This window comes from Mus musculus, chromosome 15, assembly GCF_000001635.26.
Source record: "Mus musculus strain C57BL/6J chromosome 15, GRCm38.p6 C57BL/6J".
In the NCBI taxonomy this organism is placed as follows: domain Eukaryota; kingdom Metazoa; phylum Chordata; class Mammalia; order Rodentia; family Muridae; genus Mus; species Mus musculus.
This window is the reverse complement of record NC_000081.6, coordinates 34,325,976-34,349,006: the sequence shown is the minus strand read 5'-3', so window position 1 is coordinate 34,349,006 and position 23,031 is coordinate 34,325,976. Positions and strand designations below refer to the sequence as shown.

General features: G+C 43.7%; 1 protein-coding gene across 2 annotated transcripts in view; it reads right to left on the bottom strand.

Moving 5' to 3' along the window:
- Matn2 (matrilin 2) overlaps window positions 1–23,031 on the bottom strand; it is a 129,562-nt gene that overhangs the window by 87,236 nt on the left and 19,295 nt on the right. For both annotated transcript variants that reach the window (NM_001358780.1, NM_016762.2), the window contains exon 3: window positions 3,447–4,016. In NM_001358780.1, the coding sequence (NP_001345709.1) occupies window positions 3,447–4,016 (570 nt within the window). The remainder of the gene's footprint in view (window positions 1–3,446; window positions 4,017–23,031) is intronic.

The window sequence follows — 23,031 nt, the reverse complement described above, 5'->3', positions numbered from 1 at the left end:
CAGTTCAATGTTTCAGGAGCAAATGAAACTTGCTCCTGAAGATGTCATTTGCAGTTCAGAAGATGCTCATGGCTGTGTCTGGTTGTCAGACTGCAGATGAGAAGTAAAGCCAGTTGCCTCACATGTGCATCCGGAGAGTATCTGACTGTAGTAATGCACACACACTGAATGGGGCCCACAGGTTATTTAAACCTGTCTGTACATCCACCAGCTTATAAAAGCCCTACCTTACAAGGACCAAGCTCATCCTGTCACATAGTCGGTCACACTGCCAGTCTCTCACCCAGCACCACACAGCCAGTCCTGTCCTAGTTCTACAACACAGGGGTCACTTACCAGGTTTACCTTCTTCAGATGAATGGCACTAGCAGAGCCATTTCCCTGTGCAGGCTGCCCTTAGCAAATAGTTCACCTTAAGACAGGAATTTATAATTCTTGGCCTGTGAAGGAGAACAGGAACTTTGGAATCAGCAAAGTTTGTTAACCTGTAAGGCCAGGGTTGGAGAGATGGCTCAGTGGTTAAGAACACTGACTGCTCTTCCAAAGGATCAGGGTTCAAACCCCAGCATCCATGTGGCATCTCACAACTGTCTGTAATTCCAGTCCCAGGGGATTTGACACCCTCACACAGACATACTGGTACAGTACCATGTAGCCTGGTTTCACAAGCATCAGGTGTACGGGGAAAGTGCTTAATGGGCATTAGTATTGCCGTATTCAGCATGTGGTTGATAAAGAGGCTCTAGGGCCTCCTCAACCTTTCAAGAGAGCTGATGAAGCTGCTCAGCAGAGCCTGGTGGTGCAAGGCCGGGAGCTCAGCTGCACTTCAGCAGAGTGCATGAAAAGAGTCCCAGGGGATTCTCAGGCTGCACAAAGGAATGAGATAATACCAGTGTTTTCTTAAAGCTTCCAGATTAAACAAAGATGATGGGGAGCCTGGGGTGGGGGGTGTCCAAACAGCCTTTTAAATTTGCTGCGTGTCTAAAGCACACAGAGAAAAAAGGTTCTCTGAGCCCAAGTCACATGGGGGTCATTCATGTCATAGAGCTCTTCTGCCTTATCATATTATCTTTCCATTTGCTGATGACTGCAGAGTGCTTATAAAAGGCACTCCTCCATTAAAACCATCCAATACACACGAAGAAGCTGACAAGAGGGTTACGGAACCGATTTCTTTTTTTTAATATTTCCAGGAAAGGGGGAACATAAATTCTGCTGAAGTCATTTAAAGTCATAAACCTTTAAAATGTTTGCAGTGTGTTCTACTGATTGAAGTTTTCCAGTTGACTTAGGCCACGGTGCACCACAATAACGAAGCCTCTCTGTGATGCTAGGGAAATGGTGCCTCTGAATGGTTTCCAACTGACCCTGCTCAGAAAAAAAGGTTGTTTTTCTTTCATGTCATTGATTTCTTAAGTAAATCATTTGACTCTGGAGTCAAAAGAAAATGGAGTCTTTGCTTAAGTTAGTTTTTGCAAGGTTTGCAAGTTTTTTTTTTCCTTTTGTTTTTTAGTGATACATCAAAAGTACACTTGGGGCTGGGAGTGTAGCCCAGTCAGGAGAGTGCCTGTCCGGAGTGATGAGGCTCTAGACTTCATCCTCATTGCGGTGGTACACGCCTGTAATCCTGGCATGTGGGAGTTAGAAGGAACATAATAATAACAACAATAATAAAATTCAAGGTTATTCCCCACTACAGAGAGTTTGAAAACAATCTGGATTATTGAGACTTTGTGTCAAAAGAATTTAAGAAATTAAGCTGGTCAGTGGTAGCACACACCTTCAATCCCAACAATTGGGGGGCAAAGGCAGGCAGATCTCTGTGAGTTTGAGGCTGGTCTACAGCGTGAGTTCCAGGACAGCCAAGGCTATACAGAGAAGCCTTATCTTGAAAAGAAATTAAATTACTTTTAATTTTGAGGGGGGGCTTCCTCTGAGATGCTCCACCTATCAGCTGACTTAGACAGAGACAGACACCCGCAGCTAAACAGTGAATGAAGCTTAGGTACTATCATGGAAAAACAGGAGGAACGGTTTTGGCCTCTAAAGAGATAAGAACTCCATAGGAAGACCAACAGGGTCAACTAACCTGGTCCCTTGGGGCTCTCTGAGACTGAACCACCAACCCAAGATCATACATGGGCTGGACCTAGGCCTCCCTGCACATATGTAGCAGACATACAGCTTGGTCCGCATGTGAGTCCCAAACAACTGGAACCTGGGCTATCCCAAAAGCTGTTGCCTTTACATGGCATATGTTCTACTAGCTGGGCTACCTTGTCTGGCCTCAGTGGGAGAGGATGTGCCTAGCCTTATAGGAATTTGATATACCAGGATGGGAGGGATCCCCAGGAAGACCCCCATGTGCTCAGAGGAGAAGGGGAGAAGGAATAGGGGTAGGGTTATGGGAGGGGGTAACCAGGAGGGAAACAATGAATAGGATGTAAAGTGAATAAGTAATAATAATTATTATAATAAATTTTAAAATGTTTTTAAGTACATCTTGTTTTTCACTCACTATATCATAAGGTTTGCAGTTTGTCATATTCTAAGAATTAGCCTTCAAAGCCCTCACAGTCCTTGCTTTGTATTGAGCCTCTTTGTCAGTAAACAAACATCCTGCAGCAAAAATTCCCTGGTCTTCCACACACATGGGGAAGCTATTATGATTTCCACCTTCTGCTCCTATTCCTACTCCAACTTGCGAGTTCCAATTTTGGGAATGCCAATGTGTCAGCTAAACATGTTGGAGGATACCTTTATTCTGTCCTTACTCAATCTGTCTTTGCATTTCAAAGCCCTTTGGAGCTATCAAGTAAAGGGTCCCGTCATTAAGCCTGATGATCTAAGTTTAAATTCCAATGACCCATAGGGTACAGAGAACCAACTCCTGCAAATAGTCCTCAGACTTTCATACATAAGCAGCTGTGGCATGCATGCACCTACACACACACACACACACACAAACACACACACACACACACACACACACACACACGCGCGCGCGCACACACACACACCTTTTCCTCTAGTAAAGTCTTTTTTAAAAAGATTTGTTTATTTATTATATATAAGTGCACTGTAGCTGACTTCAGATGCACCAGAATAGGTCATCAGATTTCATTATAGGTGGTTGTGAGCCACCATGTGGTTGCTGGGATTTGAACTCAGGACCTTTGGAAGAGCAGTCAGTGCTCTTACCCACTGAGCCATCTCACCAGCCCTAGGAAAGTCTTTATAAACAACATGGCCTAGATTAGACCCTGAGGTTTTCTGTCCTGAATTCTTCTTCCATTACACTGTTAACAATTAAGGCTACTTTTGTATTTGTGTAATTATATGCTTAATATATGTATAATCCTCCAAAGAATGGTGCATCTCTCTTTGCCCATGGACCTGAGCACAGAATGAAGGCGGCCTTAAAGACAAATGAGGCACAGACTTACTGCACAGTTTGTTCTGGAACACTGAGGTCAAGGACTCAATCTGGCTGAAATTGGCCACCAGGAAGACATGGTCCTTGTGGGGCTCACTCCCAATGGCCTTTAGTGTATTCAGGTCCACCTGACCGACACCGATGGCAAAGATCAGGATGCCTGTGTTCCGGGCCTTGGCAGCTACCTCAGCCACCGAGTCCTGAGGCCTCCCATCAGTCACAATCATTATGATGCGTGGCACATTTTCCCGCAAGGGCCTGGCCCCCTCTGCTTCTGAGAAGGCAATGTTGAGGGCATATTGGATGGCAAGCCCTGTCATGGTGCCAGTGGATAGATGCCTCATTCTCTTGACAGCCCTCTCCACCTCAGACTTCCTCTTAAAGGTCTTCAGGGAGAACTCGTTCTTGACCGTGCTGCCATATTGGAGCAGACCTACTCGGGTAACATCAGGACCGATGTCCAAGAACTGCAGGATATCCAGAATGAACTCCTTGACCTTTGCATAGTCATAGGTGTTGACACTTCGGGAGCTGTCAATGATGAACACCAGATCTGCCCGCTTATTCTCACAGGAACTCTCTGGGGAAAGAGCAGAGGTCACAAGGATCAGAGGAAGGCGTGTTCAGATTTGCCCTTCTGTTGCTGTAATAAAATACTGGCCCAGGTCAAGTGGTGGTGATGGATGACTTTAATACCAGCAGAGACAGGCAGATCTCTGTGAGTTCAAGGCTAGTTTAGTCTACTGAGCTAGTTCCAAGTCTAGCCAAGGCTACACAAAGAAACCCTGATTTGAAAAACCAAACCAAACCAAACCAAACCAAACCAAACCAAAACAAAACAAACCAAAACAAAAACTGCCCCCAAAGTAACATGGGTAAAGGGCCAACTCTGACTAGCTCATGAATGAGGAGAGTGGCAAGCATGGTGAGTTTGGCAAGTGTAGCCATCGAGCATGGCCAGCACGGTGCTGGAAGGCTTCATCCTTCTTCCTCATTCCCTCTGCCTTGCTAAAAGCTGTTAGATTACATTCCTAATGCTAGCTCCCAAGGTTTATTCCTTTATTTGATCCTCCTCCTGAGGTTGACTACTAAGGTCCACCTACCAAAGTACTGAAGCCCAACAATCAAAAGCCTTCTTTGGCTGCCTAATTATCATGCTCAATTAAACTTCAATACCTCATCCTAACATGAAGGTTTCCCTTTGTTAGGGGAAAAGTGCCATCTTGCTAAGTGCCACATCTGTCTCTTCTCTATCCAGAAGCAGTCCTTTGTCTCACTCTGGGACAAATACCCCTGCCCCTTCTCCCTTACCTCTTTCTCCCCTTTCCCTTGTTCCCTTCCCTTCTCCCTCATCCTCTATCTCCTGTCTTTGTCTCTTATCCCTGCCCTCTGTGGCAAAGAAATCTCCTTTGTCTTGAGAACTTGGTCTTGAGGGTCCTGAGCTGATACTTTTTCTTTCAATGGAGAAGAAAGGGTTTATTGACTTATAGGTTATAGTTCAACATCAGGGAAAGTCACGCAGAGACTGTAGAGAAACACGACCTATTGGCTTGCTTCTCCTGCCTTTCTCGGCTACTTTTCTTGTACAGCTTGGGCTATACTGCCCAGCAACACAAGTGGGTTGGGTCCTTCTACATCATCAGCACTCACAATCATGTCCCCACAGACATGTCCACAGGCCAGTCTGATGGAGATGACTTTTCAATTGGGTTTCTCTCTCCCCAGGTTTGTGTAAGTTTTTGACAAGCTGGGCAAAAATAATGGTAAGAAGAAAGGATCCAATTTGAATTGTCTCTTGTGGAAAATCCTAAGAACCAGGAACATCTTTAGAACCTCCCAAATTCAGGTTTACTCTTATTCAGGAAAGTTCTCGGCATGTCTGTGTACATTAGATGATCATGACCCTAGACTACACACAGTGTTTCTTTTTGCAAGATAAATCTATAAAGTCAATGCAGTTTCAGTCAAAACCTTTATCAGAATCAAATGTATTTTATTATTTGTGGCATGGTGTGTAAGTTTGGCAAGGCACTGAAGAAAAGATGCTTAAGAGGGTCCAATATCAAATGGCTTGCATTCTATCTCGGAAGACAGAGCTAAGAAAATGAATACCAAGGGTTAAACCAAGTTTTCACAACAGACTTTTAAAAAGCTGCAGCAGGACAGGAGCAGTGAAGAATACTGGCTGTTCTTGCATAAGACCTAGGTTTAATTCCTAGTACTCACATAGTGGCCAGCAACTGTCTGTAATTCCAGGTCTATGGGAATCTGACAATCTCTCTGGTCTCCAAGGGCCAATGCATGCATGAGATTCACAGACATCCATGCAGTCAAAACACACATAGAGTAAAAATAAATACGTCTTTTTTTTTCTAAGAGGGAGGGGAGGGGAAACAAGGGAGGGAAGGAAGGAGAGAGAAAAAATGAGGGAGAGTGCACTCAGAGGCTGAGGTCAAAGAGATGAGACACAAGCTGCCTTGTGAATACAGATCGTTTGGTTGAAAGAATATATGGAGAGTGGTTCATGAACAAAGTCCTAGACAGGATAAATGTGGTGGAAAACTAAGTAAAAGGCTCTAAAACACATAGAATACTAAGAACTACTGGGTGGAGTTAGCTGAGAATATTCTGAAGCCAACTATAAAAAACTTTTCAAGTCAGACTCAGAAATCTGTACACAGGTCACAGATGGCATGATGTCTTAGCACCATATTGCATAACATCTCTTGCAGGGAAGTTGCACGATCGCAATTAACTGAATCAGAGTTTTCAGATGCCTGCAGTTCAGTGGTAGAGCACATGCCGGGCATTTATGAGGCCCCGAGTTAAATACTCAGCATAGAAAAAAAAATCAACTGAGTTTGAGTCTTGCAGGGGTTCCAGATAGATAATATACTCCACTGTGGAATTCCTGACCGATGAAGGTGACAACCTGCTACTGTTTGGATAGGGTTTGAGAACATTCCTCAGAGGGTCGTGTAGCCAGATCCAATTCCTATTGTGAAGTTCGGGGAGAATGGAAGTTTAATGTAGCTATGGCATCCAGAGGTTGGATACTTGCTAAGAATCAGGACTGAATGGAACAGAGCCTCTGTTGCTGAGTTCTGGTGACTTTTTAAGAAGAGTGGCAGAGGCCAGAAGAGACACAATCTATACTTACACTTCCTTATCCCACAATGCCTTGTGCCTCCTGGGGTACCTAACAGCAAAAAGTCATTACCACATACAGCCTTCCAGCTTGATACAGAATATCAAGTAAAAAACACCCACTCTATATGTATTTTATGCATGTGCGTGTATTTGGGTTTCTGTATGTATGGGTGGGCGTGGAAGCCGGATGTCTAGGTCCTTCACTATTACTCTCTATCTTTTTGAGGCAGGTCTTTCCCTCAGCCAGTTGTGTAGACTGGCTGGCCGGCCAACTCCAGGGATCCACCTGTCTCCCTTGCTGCTCATGGTAGGGTTATAGACATGTACAGCTATGCCCAGCTTTTATGTGGGTGCTGGGAGTCCAAACAGCTTCTTATGCATTTACAGCAAGCTTTACTCCAATTGAGCCATCTCCCAGCCCCAGCCTTTCATAATAAAATTACCTAGCTGCACCTATTTCCTTAGCTCAGAAGAAAGCACACCAATACACTACCTTTAGGCAGAGTGATCCTCCCCCTCCCTTCTTCTCTATGTCCTCCCTGGACTTTGCAACTCAAGCAGGATTTGAAAGGGATTAGAAAAAAGATCCCAAGTCCTTGCCCTAAATCCCAACCACCACAGCTGCAAGAATGAGACAGAAAGCCAACGATTAAGCAGTGAAGCCAGTCATTAGGATGGGAAGTGGAAAAAGTCTGGGAAGCCATCCTGCTCAGGCCAGCTTGCCAAGGGGTGACTTGTCATGTAGAGCTGGCATACACACCTCTCCATGGCACCCATACAAGCCCAACAGTCAGAGAAGAAGGGGGTGCCCCCAGTACCAGTAGCCTGGCAGGAAGCCACATATAACGTATCCCCATCTAACAGCAAATCCAATCCTGGGACCTAGGTACATATAAGGGGAATTTCTCAAGAGAGAGGCCCCCACATTCACAAGATGTTCTAAAATCTCCTTTTCACAGTGAATTCATCATAGGTACCTAAGTCCATTTTCAGAACAAGCTACGGAGAAAAGTGCTAAAATTGTACCATTGCATAGGTGAGAAAGTGGAGGTGCTGAAGAGTTTACTAATCTTTCATAATTCAGGAAAAGAGAAAACACACAGAGACACCACTAATTCCCAGCTCTCAGGGCAGCTATGAGCAAGGGGCCGACAGGTAATAGTCACATAAGCAAGCATGTAGACTCTCTTCTGCCTACCTCCTCTCCCAAGTTCTTTTTCTCCTTTCTCCTTAGCTCTCATACTAAGCTTGAGGATGGGCGAGAGCAGGACTAGAGTGTGTCAGGATGGGCCAGGTCAGTTCCCCTCCAGTAGCCACACCTGTCTGCCCCTTCTAAGTAAGGCTGAGCTAATTTCTGGGATAATGGGCCAGTGGTGTCTACTTGCTGAGGAGATCAGGGGATCTGGTTGACCTCACCATAGACAAGAACTTTAATGGTTCAAAGGAAGGAGACCCCACAAAGGACTAAATCACTGAAAATTCTCATCCCCTAGAGACATTTGGTAGCAGAGGCTTTTGCTCAAACTGAGATTTTTATTGTGAGTCTTACTCATGGCATCAACATCCCAATGAGCATCAACAATTTGAAGAAAATTCTGGAAGTTCCATGTGGAATTGTGTGCTAATCTGAATTAGTTCCCATCAAAACAAATGGGTTGTTTCCACAATGCTTGGGACACAAGAAAAATATCACAATGCTTCACAAATATTGTTAAGAAGTTCCACAAGAGTTGTAGCTCTGAGCTGAAATCAAGTTGTAGCAGTCTACCCTTACGAACTCAGACCTGCTCAGTGTGTCCCTTGAAGGCTAGCTCAGTGGTTCTCAAGTCTAAGCATGCACCCTGGTTTCCTACAGCATTTGTTAAAGGTCAAAGCAGTGAGCTGCATCCCTAGAGCTGCTAGACTCTGAGTTTGGAGAGACAGATGAAAACTTGCCTTTCTAACAAGTTGAATGGTGACTTTGCTGTTCCCGATCCAGGGATCTGAGAATGTTAGAAAGCAAATCTCTGGAAATACAAAGAATTCTGGTATGTCCTGACTTCACTGCCTCACTGTGAGTTCCACAAGGTGGGACTCAGAAATGTGTTTGTGTGCATGCATGTGCGTGTGTGTACATATGCATGTGTGTGTATATGCTTATGTGCATGGGTGTACATGCATGTGCCTGTGTGTGCACATATGTGTGTGTGTGTGTGTGTAGGCATGCATGTGTATGTGTGTGCATGCACTTGTCTGTGTGAACGTGTGTACATGCATGTGCATGCTTATGTGGTGGAAATACAATGAGTATTCTACCACATCAACATCTGTAGAATTAAGTGAAATTTCAGGTGGTAAAATAAGGCTTCAGAGGAAGAAACTGAGTCAGGGCAATCAGGTGAAGGAAGCCACAGCAACCTTAAAGCCAGAGAGTTCATGGGTGCCTCTTGTTGGTGTGGCATAACTTTAGTTCCTACACTTATACACAGCATCATCAGGGCTGAACTCTCAGTTCATGGACTCCAGACTAATAAAATGTAAGCCAAAGGACCCCATGTAGAGGCAAGTCACCCACTTTAAAGAACAGCAAGCTTATGAAAAGGGCTCTCCCACAGCAAAGTCTTGAGCTTACTGTTGTCAGGCTGGCATGATAATGGTAGCTTCCCTATCATTTCAAAGTCCTCTCAACACATCCTCAAGGATGCGCTCTACAACACAGCAATATGAGCTTTGCAAATGCTTGAGAACACCAAAATAATTCCTGTAAAAACCTGCAGCTTCTCCACGATGGCCAGTTGGGAGACATTTCCAGAAAACTGGACTCTCCGCTGAGGGATCCCCTCATGCTAATTACTGGTGCTGAGGAAGCATGCACCTTCTCCTCAGCCTGGGGAGAGAACACACAGCGATCTTCCTCTTGGCCCCTCATGACAGGACTTTCAGCCACACTTGGATAAGGATTCGTGAGCACATAATAAAATGTCATCCCCTCTCACCATGAAGCAATGATCTGGACTCTGTCAACTGCACTTCCAATCTTGTCATCTGGACTCAAAGTCCTGGCTTTGAGAACATAGTCTCTTGCCCTCTTTCAGAAAAAGAGAATCTGGGCCAGGAGAATTTTGAGAACATTTCTGCCCTTCCGGGTGACAGTGTGCAATCTCACAACTATTTCCTCTCCTTGGGCTGAAGATTTGTCAATGCTGGAACTGGTTAAGTGGCAGCATGGTAAACATTTGGTGCCATCCTCCTGGGGAAGCCAGGGCATTTTGGAATAGGGAAGGATGTGAGTCTCTACAATGAGGATAAAGTAATTTTATCTGGAGGGGACTTGGGGATTCTCAGGCAAACAGCAATAAGGTGTGATGATCTCAGTACACAACCAACCTCTGTCAGTTTCTGCCCGAATAATCGTGACCATCTCTGTAAGTTCTTTGACCCTCAGTCTCTTGTGAGTGTGTGTGTGTGTGTGTGTGTGTCCATGCTTTTATGTTGGACAATCTTGGCTGTTATTCCTCAGTATCATCTACCTTCATGTTTGCTTGTGCTTTGTTTTGAGATGGGTCTCTCTCACAAAGTAAGCTAGACTTGTCAGCCAGTAAGACCAGAAGATCTACCTACCTCTGCTACCCCAGCACTAGATTAAAAGTGCATGAGACTGTGACCAGTTTTTTGATTGTTTGTTTTAAGTTTCCAGGGACGGAGCCCTCTCCCCCACCCAATCATTGATCTTTTCTTCTGTAAAACAGGGCAAGAAACTTGTAAGATTCAAAGAGAATACTGCAGGAAGTTGTAGATCACACTGAGCTGCCCAACCTTGTTTGGAATGTTTTCCATATGCTGGCCTATTTATTCCCTAGTCACCTTAGGAACTGAGCAGTTTCTGTTTCCACATTACAGATGAGGACATGGCTCTAGAGAGTCCAAACCTGCTTACAGTTTCCTTTCTGTCTGGAAGCAGAGATGTTGGGTTGAACCCTCTGTCTGACTGTACAAGTGTGAGGAACCAAGATTCACCACCAAGCATGCTCACCCCATCTTCTTCACCTTGCATTCGCACAATCCTCAAGGTACACAAGGACTCTTTCTGCTCTCGGGGGTCAGTTCTTTTCTTTTCTGGAACATGGCCCAAGCTTTCCTGTACCTCACCAAGTGCTTTTCCCTTGCTAAATACTTATTTAACTTACCCAAATGATAAAAACAAAAGAAAACAAACAAACAAACAAACAACCCTGGCCTTCATCACAACAAGAGCCTGGGCCTGCTGGTTAACTCATATCCACACTTCCTTGGCAAGGCTTGCTGAGGGCTCAGCAGGTATGAGATCTGAGGAGACTGAAGGAGAAGACACTGAGATAGACAGACCACTGGTCTTGCAGTGACTGTGGGGACTAGGAGGAATGTAGCCAGGACAAGAGACAAGTGCTAAGAGAATGGAAAACAGAGACCAGAGGTTTTATATCACTCCCTAGCAAAGCTCCACAAACAGATGGCTTGTGGGCACTGAGAAAACTGAAGATTTTAATGATACAAGAGTAAAAAAACAAGGTAATAGTTTCTGGGGTTCTGGCTGCTAGTTAAGAACTAGAGAGTGATCTTAAACAGCCCAAAGGCAGACTTGAAGAAAGAATTGTGATGTGTGAGACCAGTGAACACATTAGGGTGTTCTGTTGCAGCTACTCTGACCTGGGGCAAGTTAGGCAAAAGCTGGATATAACAGGGTTATCGGGTGGATCAGGAAGGGACAAAGGTTGACAGCATTAAATCTGAGAGGCCAGGCAACTGGGAAAGTGAAGGGCGAAGGAGACATCAAGATCAATGGACACAAAGTGAAGATAAGACCTCAGCATTATCGAAGTGTAAGTATGAGCCTGGTAGTGCAGTTACAGGATGGAGATAAGAGACGCTAATGGCTGAGCTCAGGATAATAATGTGTGAATATGGAGCTCACTAATTTCATGGCCAGAGTAATGCTGGGCACAGGAATGGTGAGCAAACAGTTACAACTGCTCTTGTTAATAGAGTTAACCAGTGGGACATGATTTAAAATGTGACTAGAACACTGGAGAGAAACAGAGAAAAAAAGGACCTCAAAAGATTTTTCTTTTTTTTCTTCCTTCCTTCCTTCCTTCCTTCCTTCCTTCCTTCCTTCCTTCCTTCCTTCCTTTCTTTTCTTTCCTTTCTTTCTTTCTTCCTTTCTTTCTTTCTTTCTTTCTTTCTTTCTTTCTTTCTTTCTTTCTTTCTTTCTTTCTTTCTTTCTTTCTTTCTTTCTCTCATTTTTGTTTTTTTCAAGACAGGGTTTCCCTGTGTAGCCCTGGCTATCCTGGAACTCACTTTGTAGACCAGGCTGGCCTTGAACTCAGAGATCCGCCTGCCTCTGCTTCCCAAGTGCTGGGATTAAAGGCATGTGCCACCACTGCCCGGCAAAAGATTTTCTATGGGACACAAGAGAGGTGGGCAGTGCCTAGAGCAAAGACCACAATGCAAATGATGCTGTGATAGTCCCCGCCCATGGGACAGCACATGCCAAGTGAGATTCTGTCCCCATGTGCCTCAAGACTGTGATTGACTTGCAGGGCTTACAGATGGCAAAGAGGATACATCAGGAATAATTTGTCTCATCTTTGGCTCTTGTCCCCAGTGTCACTTGACCTGTAATTCCCACATATTTAGGCACTTTAATAGAGTGCCTGGACCCTGGCCAGGCCTGGAAGGCCTGTAATCAACTCTTGTTTCTCCAACTCCCTTGCTAATCAGCAGCCAGCTGCTGCATTACCTCACATTAGACACTGTACAAAGCTGATGAGCAATGGCTTTCTCTGGCTCCATCACTTCCATTCACATCTTCCAAAAGTACTGCTGGAAAGAGACTGAACCCTGACTCAGGGTCTCAGGACAACACCCTCCGCTGCTTACTGGGCTCAGGACATCTCTTGGACTCATTGACAAAGCCTTTTGTCCTCTGTAATACTTTCTAAGTACTTCTCCAAAGTCAAGGGGAAAAACAGCTCTTGTGGTCTCTCTAGGCTCATTGTTGGGAGGAAACATGAGGTCATGAGGTATTTCTAGAATAATGAGTCAAAACTAATATGATGAAACCTAAGAGAAGTTAGTGTTGCACACTTTACATGGGGTTCAAATATCAAGTTATGAATCCCAAGGAGAGGGACTTCCAGATTGACATCTGGTTACAGATTAAAATTGGGACCAGAATGGCAGGTAAATCTATACCACAGCCTCAATTTACAGCCCCAGTTCCTTGGCTTTAATGTCAAATTTTAGCTATAGTATTCTCATCAACACCACACGTCAACATTTCCCAACCAGTGTTGCCAGCGCATCATTAGACTCCTCCTAATATTAGTATTTTAACTATCTCATCTACGGCCCTCCTGGCCTCTCCTAACTCAAGGGACCTTAGTCTTCTCTTCATATCAGAACTTCTCATGAATGAGTATCTGGGTACATTTTGATCTGAGTCAAAAAAGTTGGTCTGACAGCTATAAAGTGCCCAGGACAATGAAGCCTCAGGGAGTGGTTACCAATGCAACCATCCCAAGGTCACTGACAATAAAGTCATTATGGTTGTACCATCCCAGGGTCACTAGCAACAAGGTCACTAACTTTTGCAGGAGGCTCTCTTCACGAGCTTCCACTCTGCTATTGATGCTCTAAGCCATGGGGTCTCTTGTTTTTACACTTCTCCCAGTGTACCTCCATTGATGTAAATGACCCTCTTTCATATCCCATGTTTACCTCTACTAAAATCCTCTCTCTATGTTTTATGTATAAAGCTATTTAGCTACATGCACCATCTTCTATGAATCCTGGGACTCAGCAAAGTGCCACATAGTTGGATGCTCTTATCTGAATCTTTGCTTATTCTCTTTGGTGTGCATAAGTACGTGTAAGGAGTGGAAAGGAAGCAAAAAAAGAAGTATAGGCAGTCCTCCATGAGCTTGGATGGATGGAAAAGCTGATCTGGAGGTTCAGTGAGCCAGCCATGACAGAGATCCCTAGTGGTCTGGTGATGTCAGAAACACTTGGCAAATGTATTAAAAATGCTGAGTCCTGAAGTTAATGAGTCAGATCCTGTACAGGCGAGGAATCAGCACTCGTTCCAGGTGGTTCTTGGGCACAAGCCTGAGAACTCGGTCTCTAGAGACATGTGGTCATGAGAGGCCATTTGCCAAGTGCCTAGAAGAGGGGATTGCAGCAGAGTACTCCATGCCTGTGTCTCCATTACCAGGAGAAGTCTTAGAAATATGGTGACACTGTATCCTGGATTCCCTCATGTCTCCTGGTGCAAATATCGTTCCATTGCTGAATCATGTATGTGACTGCTATGCCATAGTCTCCAGTTTGATTCAGACAGTAAAGAAGGTAGACCCACTACTACACAGGAAGGAATGTGAGAAGGAAGGGAGGGCAGATGAGACTTAGAGGTTCTCTAGCAAGTCCATGGACGTGGGGTTGATAGGAAATGGTGGAAAGAAATTGAAAACCTATCTACTCTTTGCATTTACAACCACTGTTTCACTGCAGTAGGTAACCTAGCATGTAGTTTCCTTTCAACAGAAAAATGTCCCACAGAAAAGGTACCTTACCCTCCTAGTCAGCAGATAGCACACTAACTGGTACCTGAGACTGGGAGGAGAATTAGACAATAAAATAGAACCAATGTCACAAGATTTACCTGCTGTGCATCCCAGGGTAAGTAGTGACACATGCTGTGTAGTATCATCCCATAAACACGATGTTTGCTGGCCCAGAAGCCCCACAAATCAGACTACACTTTGACATACAGTGGACTGCAATTGCATGACAGCCTAGTTCAGATGTGTACATAGAAGGTGGCGAACTGAAGGCATCAAAGGCAAAAGTGAGTGCCTGGTGCTGTAGGGACGTTGGCATCCTAAGACATGCCAGGTAGTTGGATGCACTTATCTGAGTTTAAGGAGACTCAAAGTGCTCACTGATACAAGTAAGCATACCAGTGACCATAGAGCAAGGCAGAGTGTGATGAGCTACTGTCCAAGCCCCATCATATGTGCTTTACCAGAAGATCCTATGCTGATCACAGTCTCCAGAGAACTGACATCTGACTGAAAGACTCAGAGAGTATTCCATGAACCCAGTGCAACTACAAGCCACACAATCTCTAGTCCTGGTCCACCACTGAAAATGAAAGTCACATCATACATCAAGACGAGACAATGCTCATGGTTCATGGCCATCCCTCCATAGCCCAAGTGGAATGCCTGGTAAAAATAAAAAGAACATGACTGAAGAAAGGGAAAATATAATAGCTTGGCTCCCCTTTCTGCCAGACATTCAAATTTTCTTCTCTTTGTGCAGAGCATGCAGCTGATACCATTGAACTTACTTAGATCATAGCTTCCCCCAGGAATACCCAACACACTGTCTGAATAGCCTGTATGTTCTTTTTAATACATACCAATGGAACCCAAGTCCAAAGCTGAAGACTTGGGATTGTCCAGCTTGCTCTGTGTGCACTTTAACCCAGAAAGAAATGTACAGAAGGACAAATGTATTGGGAGAAACCCCTTATGGGTGAGTTCTTTTCAACCTGCAGACACATATAGGCTGCGTCCTTGCAAAAATATACTTGTTTCTTTTTCTGTTATTTTACAAAGATTTTAATGAGTTGTCAGTCATCTTTGCATAGCAATACTGCTTAATAAGTAGAGTCACTGGCAAGGGGCCCCCTGATGGATCCTAGTTGACACCAGCTCAAATGTCAGTTGTTCCCATTGCTGTTATAAATTCCTTCAGGAACACAGCTCTCTAAGGCCCTCAGGGAGCATGCACCAAGGAGCCAGAAAAAGGGAAAGGAAAAAAAAATGCCACATCACACCAGTCTCCTCTGGTAAGTATTATAGGAGTTGAAAGGCGGCACCACTTGAACTTCAACAACTGTGGCTTCCAGAGCCCTGGATGGGTTTCTTTACAAGGGAGCCAAAGAAAAGGCTGCCCTAGTTTAGCCCTGGAGAAATATTTTCCAATGAACTGAAATTTCCTTGCAAGGTAAAGCAGTTTGCTCCAACCTCACTAAGAAATGCTCAACAAGTCCTCTCAGAGTTTGCTGCACAAACTTTCCTGTAATTGATAGAGTATAAACAAACACATACATACTCGGTGGCTTTAGATCCTTTTAAAAAATAGGAGCTGACAGAATAAAAACAGAAAAAAAAAACAACTTAGTATTATTCTCAAACACTCTGAGCAGTTTTTTCCTTTTTTCTTAAATTGAGAAATAGTACTATCTTCCATTAGAGTCCACAGATCTGCATGTTCATGTACACATACATACATAAACACACACACAAAAACACATTTTCTAATATAAAACTATGTGCCAAGCACTTCCTGGGAAACAAGCTATGTGACTTCTGCTCTCTATAGAGCATCATATAACATAACTAGTTGTCTAAAGCCTACTTTAGACACTGGCCTATAGGGGCACTCAAACGTAAGAATTTGAGCAGTAGCCTCTTCTGCTCTCTAAGAGTTCAGCAAATGGAAGCCAGGAGCAGGGCAGAGAGACCTGTGAACAGTAATGCAGAATAGCTAAGATCTTCAAGCCAGGAGGAGAAGGAGGCCCTATATGTTCAGCTGCATGGCATGGGGTCCTGGTGTCTTTTCCCCAGAGTAAAGATGAGTTGTATGACAGGGTACCTATCTCTGAACACTGGACCAGCAAGAGAGACACTTTCAACTGTACAAACACAGGTACTCTTGTACCAGGTTCTAAAGACACCATATAACAGTCTCACCAAGATGAATCACAGAGAAGGCATATTTGGGAGGTTTTTAAAAAGCATGAATCACAAGTTTATGATATGATAGACTGAGTTAGGCCTGGGATTGAGTAGACAGGTTAGGGCAGTTATGAGTGCAGGCTCAAAGCCAGACCAGAGTGTACTACCCAGGTATACAAGGAACCGAAAGTGGGTGGTAAGGCTGGATCCTAAAGAGGCAGGATGACAGAGCTGTCTGGGGTCACATATAGTCACTAATAAGGAGCTGAAATGGAGTTATAGAAAAGTTTGTGTGGTGTGTGTATGTGTGGTGTATGTGGTGTGTGTGTGTGTGTTTGTGTGTGTGTGTTTATCCTCCCTTCAGATACACACTTAGCCCAGACTTCATGCCTGGTCCAACCCAGTCTCACCATGCCTGTCCCCAACCTGTGTGGTCCTTTAAGGTCCTCAACAAGGTCTCAGGTTTAAATTCTCAGCTCCCTATTGATAAGCCTAAAACAAAAACCCAGAGAAACTATTTTAAATTCCTGATGTTAGGAGTTGCATATCTGCCACAAGAATAAGTCTACCTTGCTTAGGTAATTGAAGGAGAAACTTCAGGTTGACTGTGAGGGCTTCTCAACTTATCCTATACCTAGTTCCAAATTTCAAAAGCAATATTGATTGAACATCAACTCATAAATACCATCTCTCCCCAAGTCTTCAAATACTACAGAAGTTTAAAGGGAAAAACTACAATTACCAGAGTCCACTGCAGCTAGAGTTTGGGATAAGAATGAGCTAAACTATTAGACACAGACGGTTACAAAGGATGAGACATAGAGGCTAGCTCTGCTAACACTGTAGAAGACAGTGCACTACAGCAACAAACTTGGTGTTCCAGTGTCGGCACACCAGCATCCCTGTAGATTACAGTGACAGTAGTATGGCTCACCAGAATCCTGGTGGATTGTGGTGACAGTATCCAGAGCGATGTGTATTAGTGTAGTGAACTGCACACCCCTTCCTCCTACTATCGTGCAAGCGCCCAGCTTCCTATAGTGAATCTCTTTCTGCTTGTTACCTAGTACAATCTGCTTTCTCAATAGTTACCTCTCTGCTTAATGCCTTGTCTGTCCTCAGGATATTCCAAGTGGAGGCTCCAATTTGTTGAGGCAGAACAATCCAACCAAGCACACTCAGTACTCCTGAGAACAGTTCACTTCTCCAGGCTTTGTGGAAACTGACTGTCTTCACTTCCTTCTGGTCACCTAGCACTTCTGAATACCCATCCCTCTACCCCTCTCTACAGTGACTCCCTGGCTGGCTGTTCGTAACTTGTTTGAAAACTTGTCCTCTTTCCACTTTGGTACAACGCTTTGTTTCCTCCACTCCTACTTAACTTGGCTTCAGTTTCAACTCCCTCAACACATGGGGACAGTAATTATTCAAAAGGAAAACTATTGGGCAAGCAATTTGTTTCCTTGCTGCTCATAGCAGTTTAGCAAATGCTCTGTCTCCATCTGCTGCCTTCAACTACTTTGAGATTGCCACCCAATGTTAGGGTTGCCATGGAAGCCAGAAATAACATGCTGGGAATCTGCACCACACAGATTTGGTGCTTTTGGTTTTACAAAAAGCCTTTCTTATAGTTGATCATTAACTTGAGGTCTGATTATAATAAGTAAGATAGCAAGCTGATGAACTGAAATAGCATTTCTTCAAGCCCAGGATCATCAAGCACTTGGGACATAAACATTTTAAAACTAAAAGGGGCACTTTAAAGGCTAGATTCGACCTTTTTATTTTTCCAGTGAAGAACCCCATGCTGTGTTGAGGCTTCTGGCTCCTAGTCTGCCCCTGTCTCCAAACCATGCTTCTCCACCAGGGACAAGAACATTCGTCTCTGTGGTCTTCAGTTTTCTTTTCTACAAGTTTCAGACAATAAGATGAGGACTAAATGAGAGAATGTGTATTGAGGACGGTACTGCATACAGAGGGTGAATCTTGATAACTTGCTATTGTTTTTAGTATTCTCACCTAGGAGCACATTAAGATCTGTGGTAGTGATGTATGGAAGAGGCAGGCACCCTGAAAGTCCAGAGACCTGCATGCTTCACCTAGTGAGAGGACACTAACCACATATATTTACTCTATCATTTTCTATTCCTTTCCTGGGAAATAAGTGTTGGAATAAATGGTATGTCTTCCCAGCTCTAGTTTGCTACAGTTTAAAAAAAAAAAAGTAAAAACTGTTCTTTGGCCCTCTATTCATGGTTCTAGCCACATCTATGCTAGCTAATATTTATGGGGTAATGATTATAGACCAACAGAATGTGCTAGCTTGGTATTCCTTACATAGTCTCCATTTCAGATGGGAAGCTATAACTCTGAGAGGTCCAGGACCACACAGATAGTAAATGGTGGTTGAGAACTCAAATGTATCTGACTTGAGTTCCTATGATTGTACTGGAAAAGCAAACACGCACACACACAAACACACACACAAACATACATACACACACACACACACACACACACACACACACACACAACTGTACAAGAACATTATCTGTTGAACCTTATATACGTCCATGTTGCCCAGTTGTAACTGCAGAGTGTATCCTGAGATATAGGTCGTTCAACAACCTAGTAATGTTCAAAGAAAACTTTGGGATTGCCAAAAAAATAAAACAATGCTGAGTTCCCCCATTACGCTGCAGAGATTTTCCACCTCTACCATTAGCCCTCACCTGGACTGCATATTTACCCCCCTGGGCAGAGCTTGCCTGTGTCCTCTTCATCCTAACCTTGATCACACAGCTAGGCTGATCCTTTAAAAGCCAAGTGAAAGTCTGTCATTCCTTTGAACTACTCATCCCTTCTTATGACAAAGGCTCCATAACTTGATGCAAAACATGGGAACTTCGTCACTAATGAATGGGTTTATGCCATTAGGAACACTAGGCCCTCAATGAGTATTAGGCATCAGGATAGAGAAGGGACACATAAAACCTAGAGGCTGGATATGTTATGCCCAGTTCACTGGACCTGGCAGAACTTTATTCACGGGAGCATTTGGAAAGGATATAACCTAGAAGGGATCATGGGACTATAATGGGGCTTTTGTGGCTTTGCAGAAATATGAAACATCATGTTTATGAGTTAGAAAGGTTCACTAGACCCAAATGTCTCAGGCTGTCATGTAAATCAGATTCTTAAAGTGCTAATACAATCCATCCCAGGAATGAGTGGGGCAGCTGGGCAGTGATGGCATATGCCTTTGATCCCAGCCCTCGGGAGGCAGAGGCAAAAGAAGGCAGATTCTGTGAGTTCAAGGCCAGCCTAGTGTACAGGGGTGTTTCAGGATAGCCAAGGCTACACAGAGAAACCCTGTCTCAAAAAACAGAGAGAGAGAGAGAGAGAGAGAGAGAGAGAGAGAGAGAGAGAGAGAGCAAAAAATACCCAACAACAACAAAAAGTGCCTCCCTCCTATCACCAAAAGTAGGGTTAAGTAGTAGGTTGGTCAAAAGCAAATGTGGCAAGATCTATATGGATCCAGAAGTCCTGGGATAGAGGAAATGACCAGTGTTTGTGGGTTTCTGGAAGGGTTTAAAACCTACGTAAAACTTCAGTGGAAGTCTTAAAGGATAAAACAGTACAGGTAGAAAAGACAAAGCTTGTCCCAGGTGGTATCCTCCAGGATAACTGTGTACACTTTTTCCCTGCAAAAAGTACACTGAGATTGTTCACTCAACTCTGGGCCCTTTTAGCATCCAGATGTGGCTGATGGAAAGACAGCAGAAATGTTCTGGCTCCAGCATGTAAGACTGGAGAGGTTAGCTCAAGCCATGGGAATAACAGGCAAGAGCACAGCCCCTCTCCCTCTTGCCCCTAAGGAGAACCAAAAGCACATACCCACACTGTCTAGCCGGTCAAGTTGGGTGGTGTGTGGCAGCTCTTCAGCAATGCCAAGACACGGGCATAGGGCAGCTCATGGAGAATGGCTGAGTGTTACAGAGTTAGATGAGGGTGTGCTGGATCTGCAGCCCTGTGCCCAACACTGCTCTTCTGAGGAGACAATTGAGGTGAGGGACGGGATCCTTGTTAACATTTTGTAGTATCCTCCTAGCCATGAAATCCCCAAACCATTTGGCACTTATTTGGGATGGGTTGTGAAGGCCCCTCAGAGGTCCTGCCCACTGTGGTAGAAAGGCTTTTATATATTGTACAATGTTATCTATAATTATATAACTATATAATATTTATCTTTAATTACATATTATATACTTATATATAATATAATGTTAACCCTTGAGCATTTTACAGATGGTTAAAGGCATGTAGAAGAACAACAAGAACAGCAGTCAAAAGACTTAAACAGATTTTCTATGGATAGGAAAAAAAAAATAAAGTCCAGAAGCTATAATTTTATTGAATATCCCAGTGCCAAGGTGGGTTAGCTCTCTGTGAGTTATTGGCAGGAAGGTCCAAGGTCTTCATAAACCATAAGGTCTATAGCAGCTGCTGTTGGTTATAAGCTAGAACTAGATGTTAAGACCCTACTTGTTGCCAAAAACCGTACCTACTTTGGCTGTAGGACATAAAAAAATAAAACTAGAACTGAGCTTGAAATCCTCTATTGTTGAGTAGCTTTTGTAGTGCCTGTAGGCTGAGGGGAGAGAGTCATAAGTCCTGCTTGATTATGAAAAATACGTGCTGCCATATCAACATGTAAGGGAAATGTGCCTGCTGGTGGAATAATGACATGGCTGTCAGGGATGCAGATTGAATTTAAGGTCCATTCCACAGGAGGAACTTGGGTTAAGAAGCTGGAAAGATGACTCAGCAGTTAAGAGCACTGGCTGCTCTTCCAGAGGTCATGAATTCAATTCTCAGTAACCACATGATGGCTCACAACCATCTGTAATTAGATCTGATGCCTTCTTCTGGTAGTATGTCAGCAATAGTGTGCTCATGTACATAAATAAATAAATCTCTTTAAAAATTCTTAACGTAGGGCTGAAGAGATGGCTCAGCGGTTAAGAGCACTGACTGTTCTTCCGAAGGTCCTGAGTTCAGATCCCAGCAACCACATGGTGGCTCACAACCATCCATATTGAGATCTGATGCCCTCTTCTGGTGTGTCTGAAAACAGCTATAGTATATTTACATATAATAAATAAATCTTTTAAAAAATTCTTAATGTAGAATACTGTTTCTTCTAAATAAAATGACATCATCAAGGAGTGGTTTCTGGTTTCATCTGACCATCTTGAGTGCTTAAACATCTATGGTGTTTTGAATGAGAAAGGCCTTGATATTTAAATACTTGGTCCCCAGTTGGTGGAACTGTTTGGGAAGTATTAGGAGGTGTGGCCTTGTTGGAGGAGGTGTATCACTGGGGGTGGGCTTTGAGATTTCAAAGACTCCCACATTCCCAGTTAGATCTCTATGTCTCCTACCTGGGGATAAATAAACCCCCAGCTCTTCCTGCCACTATGCTTTTGACCCACCATCATGAACTCTAGCCCAATTAAAAGCTTGATTGTCTAACAGTGTAGGTAATAGTGTTTTGTCACAGCAATAGAAAAGCAATGAAGATGATATCTCAGGTCATGATTTTCTTATCTATAAATTAGGCATCATTATAAAATCTTACTCTCAAGGACTTGATGAGGTCAAGAGAGACAAGACAAAACAATAAGTACTCTAAATTGTAAAGCTCTCCCATAAATGACAGGAGTGATAAGAACAAAAGAGTCAACAGCAGCTTCTCTTCCCAGAGTCACACCCATGGCCCAGGTCACAATGTTTCTTCGGATTTTATGAAAAGCTTTATGATCCATGGAAAGAAAACACTGGATCCTTTCTTTGTTGTGGCACCTATTAAAATATAGCTTAGAGCGATAAACTGAGATTGTCAGAAAATGCCTGAACATGCCTTCTGCCTAGACAGCACACATGTGGCCCCTCCTTTTCCAGAAGGATGGACCAACCTAAATCAAGGTCTCACAGGGCTAGGGACTCCCGCATCCCACAGGGTCTGTAGCATCCCAGGAAACTCAGAGTTCCTTGGTGTGAGTTAGCTAACAACTACAGACAATCCTATAGGCAGCCCCCATATCTGGCCCCAAGTACACTGGACCCTCCATCACTGAAAGCCTACTGTTCCAAGAAGGCAGATGATCCTCCACCTCTCTGGGGTGTAGGCTCACACTATGGGCTCAGCAGTGGCCCAGCTGTGGCACTTCTGAGAAGCTGGAGTCATTAGGTGGGCCAAAGGGTCAAGAGAGTTGTAAGATAAGAAATTGTGTTTGTTGAAGCTCTGTCATCAAGGCCAAATCTTACAGGGAAACCAAGGCTCATATATATATATATATATATATATATATATATATATATATATATATATATATATATATAAAACACAAGCCTATCCTGAGGTCTCAATGTTTCTCCAGAATTTTCTGCTAAAAGTTTTATGATCTCTGAAAACAAAAAAAATGGGCATGTTTTGTTAAAGGACACTGTGTCACTTCTTAAACTGTGGCTCAATGTTGGGAAGTGCAATTTACACCAATAAACTTGACCATGTAGATAAGTGGAGCAGCTTTTAAGGAAACCAATTACCAGAGGAGACCAAAAAATAAGTAACAAAAGCCAAATTAATGAATAGCTTTCAAGGAAATTCAATAAGTTGTC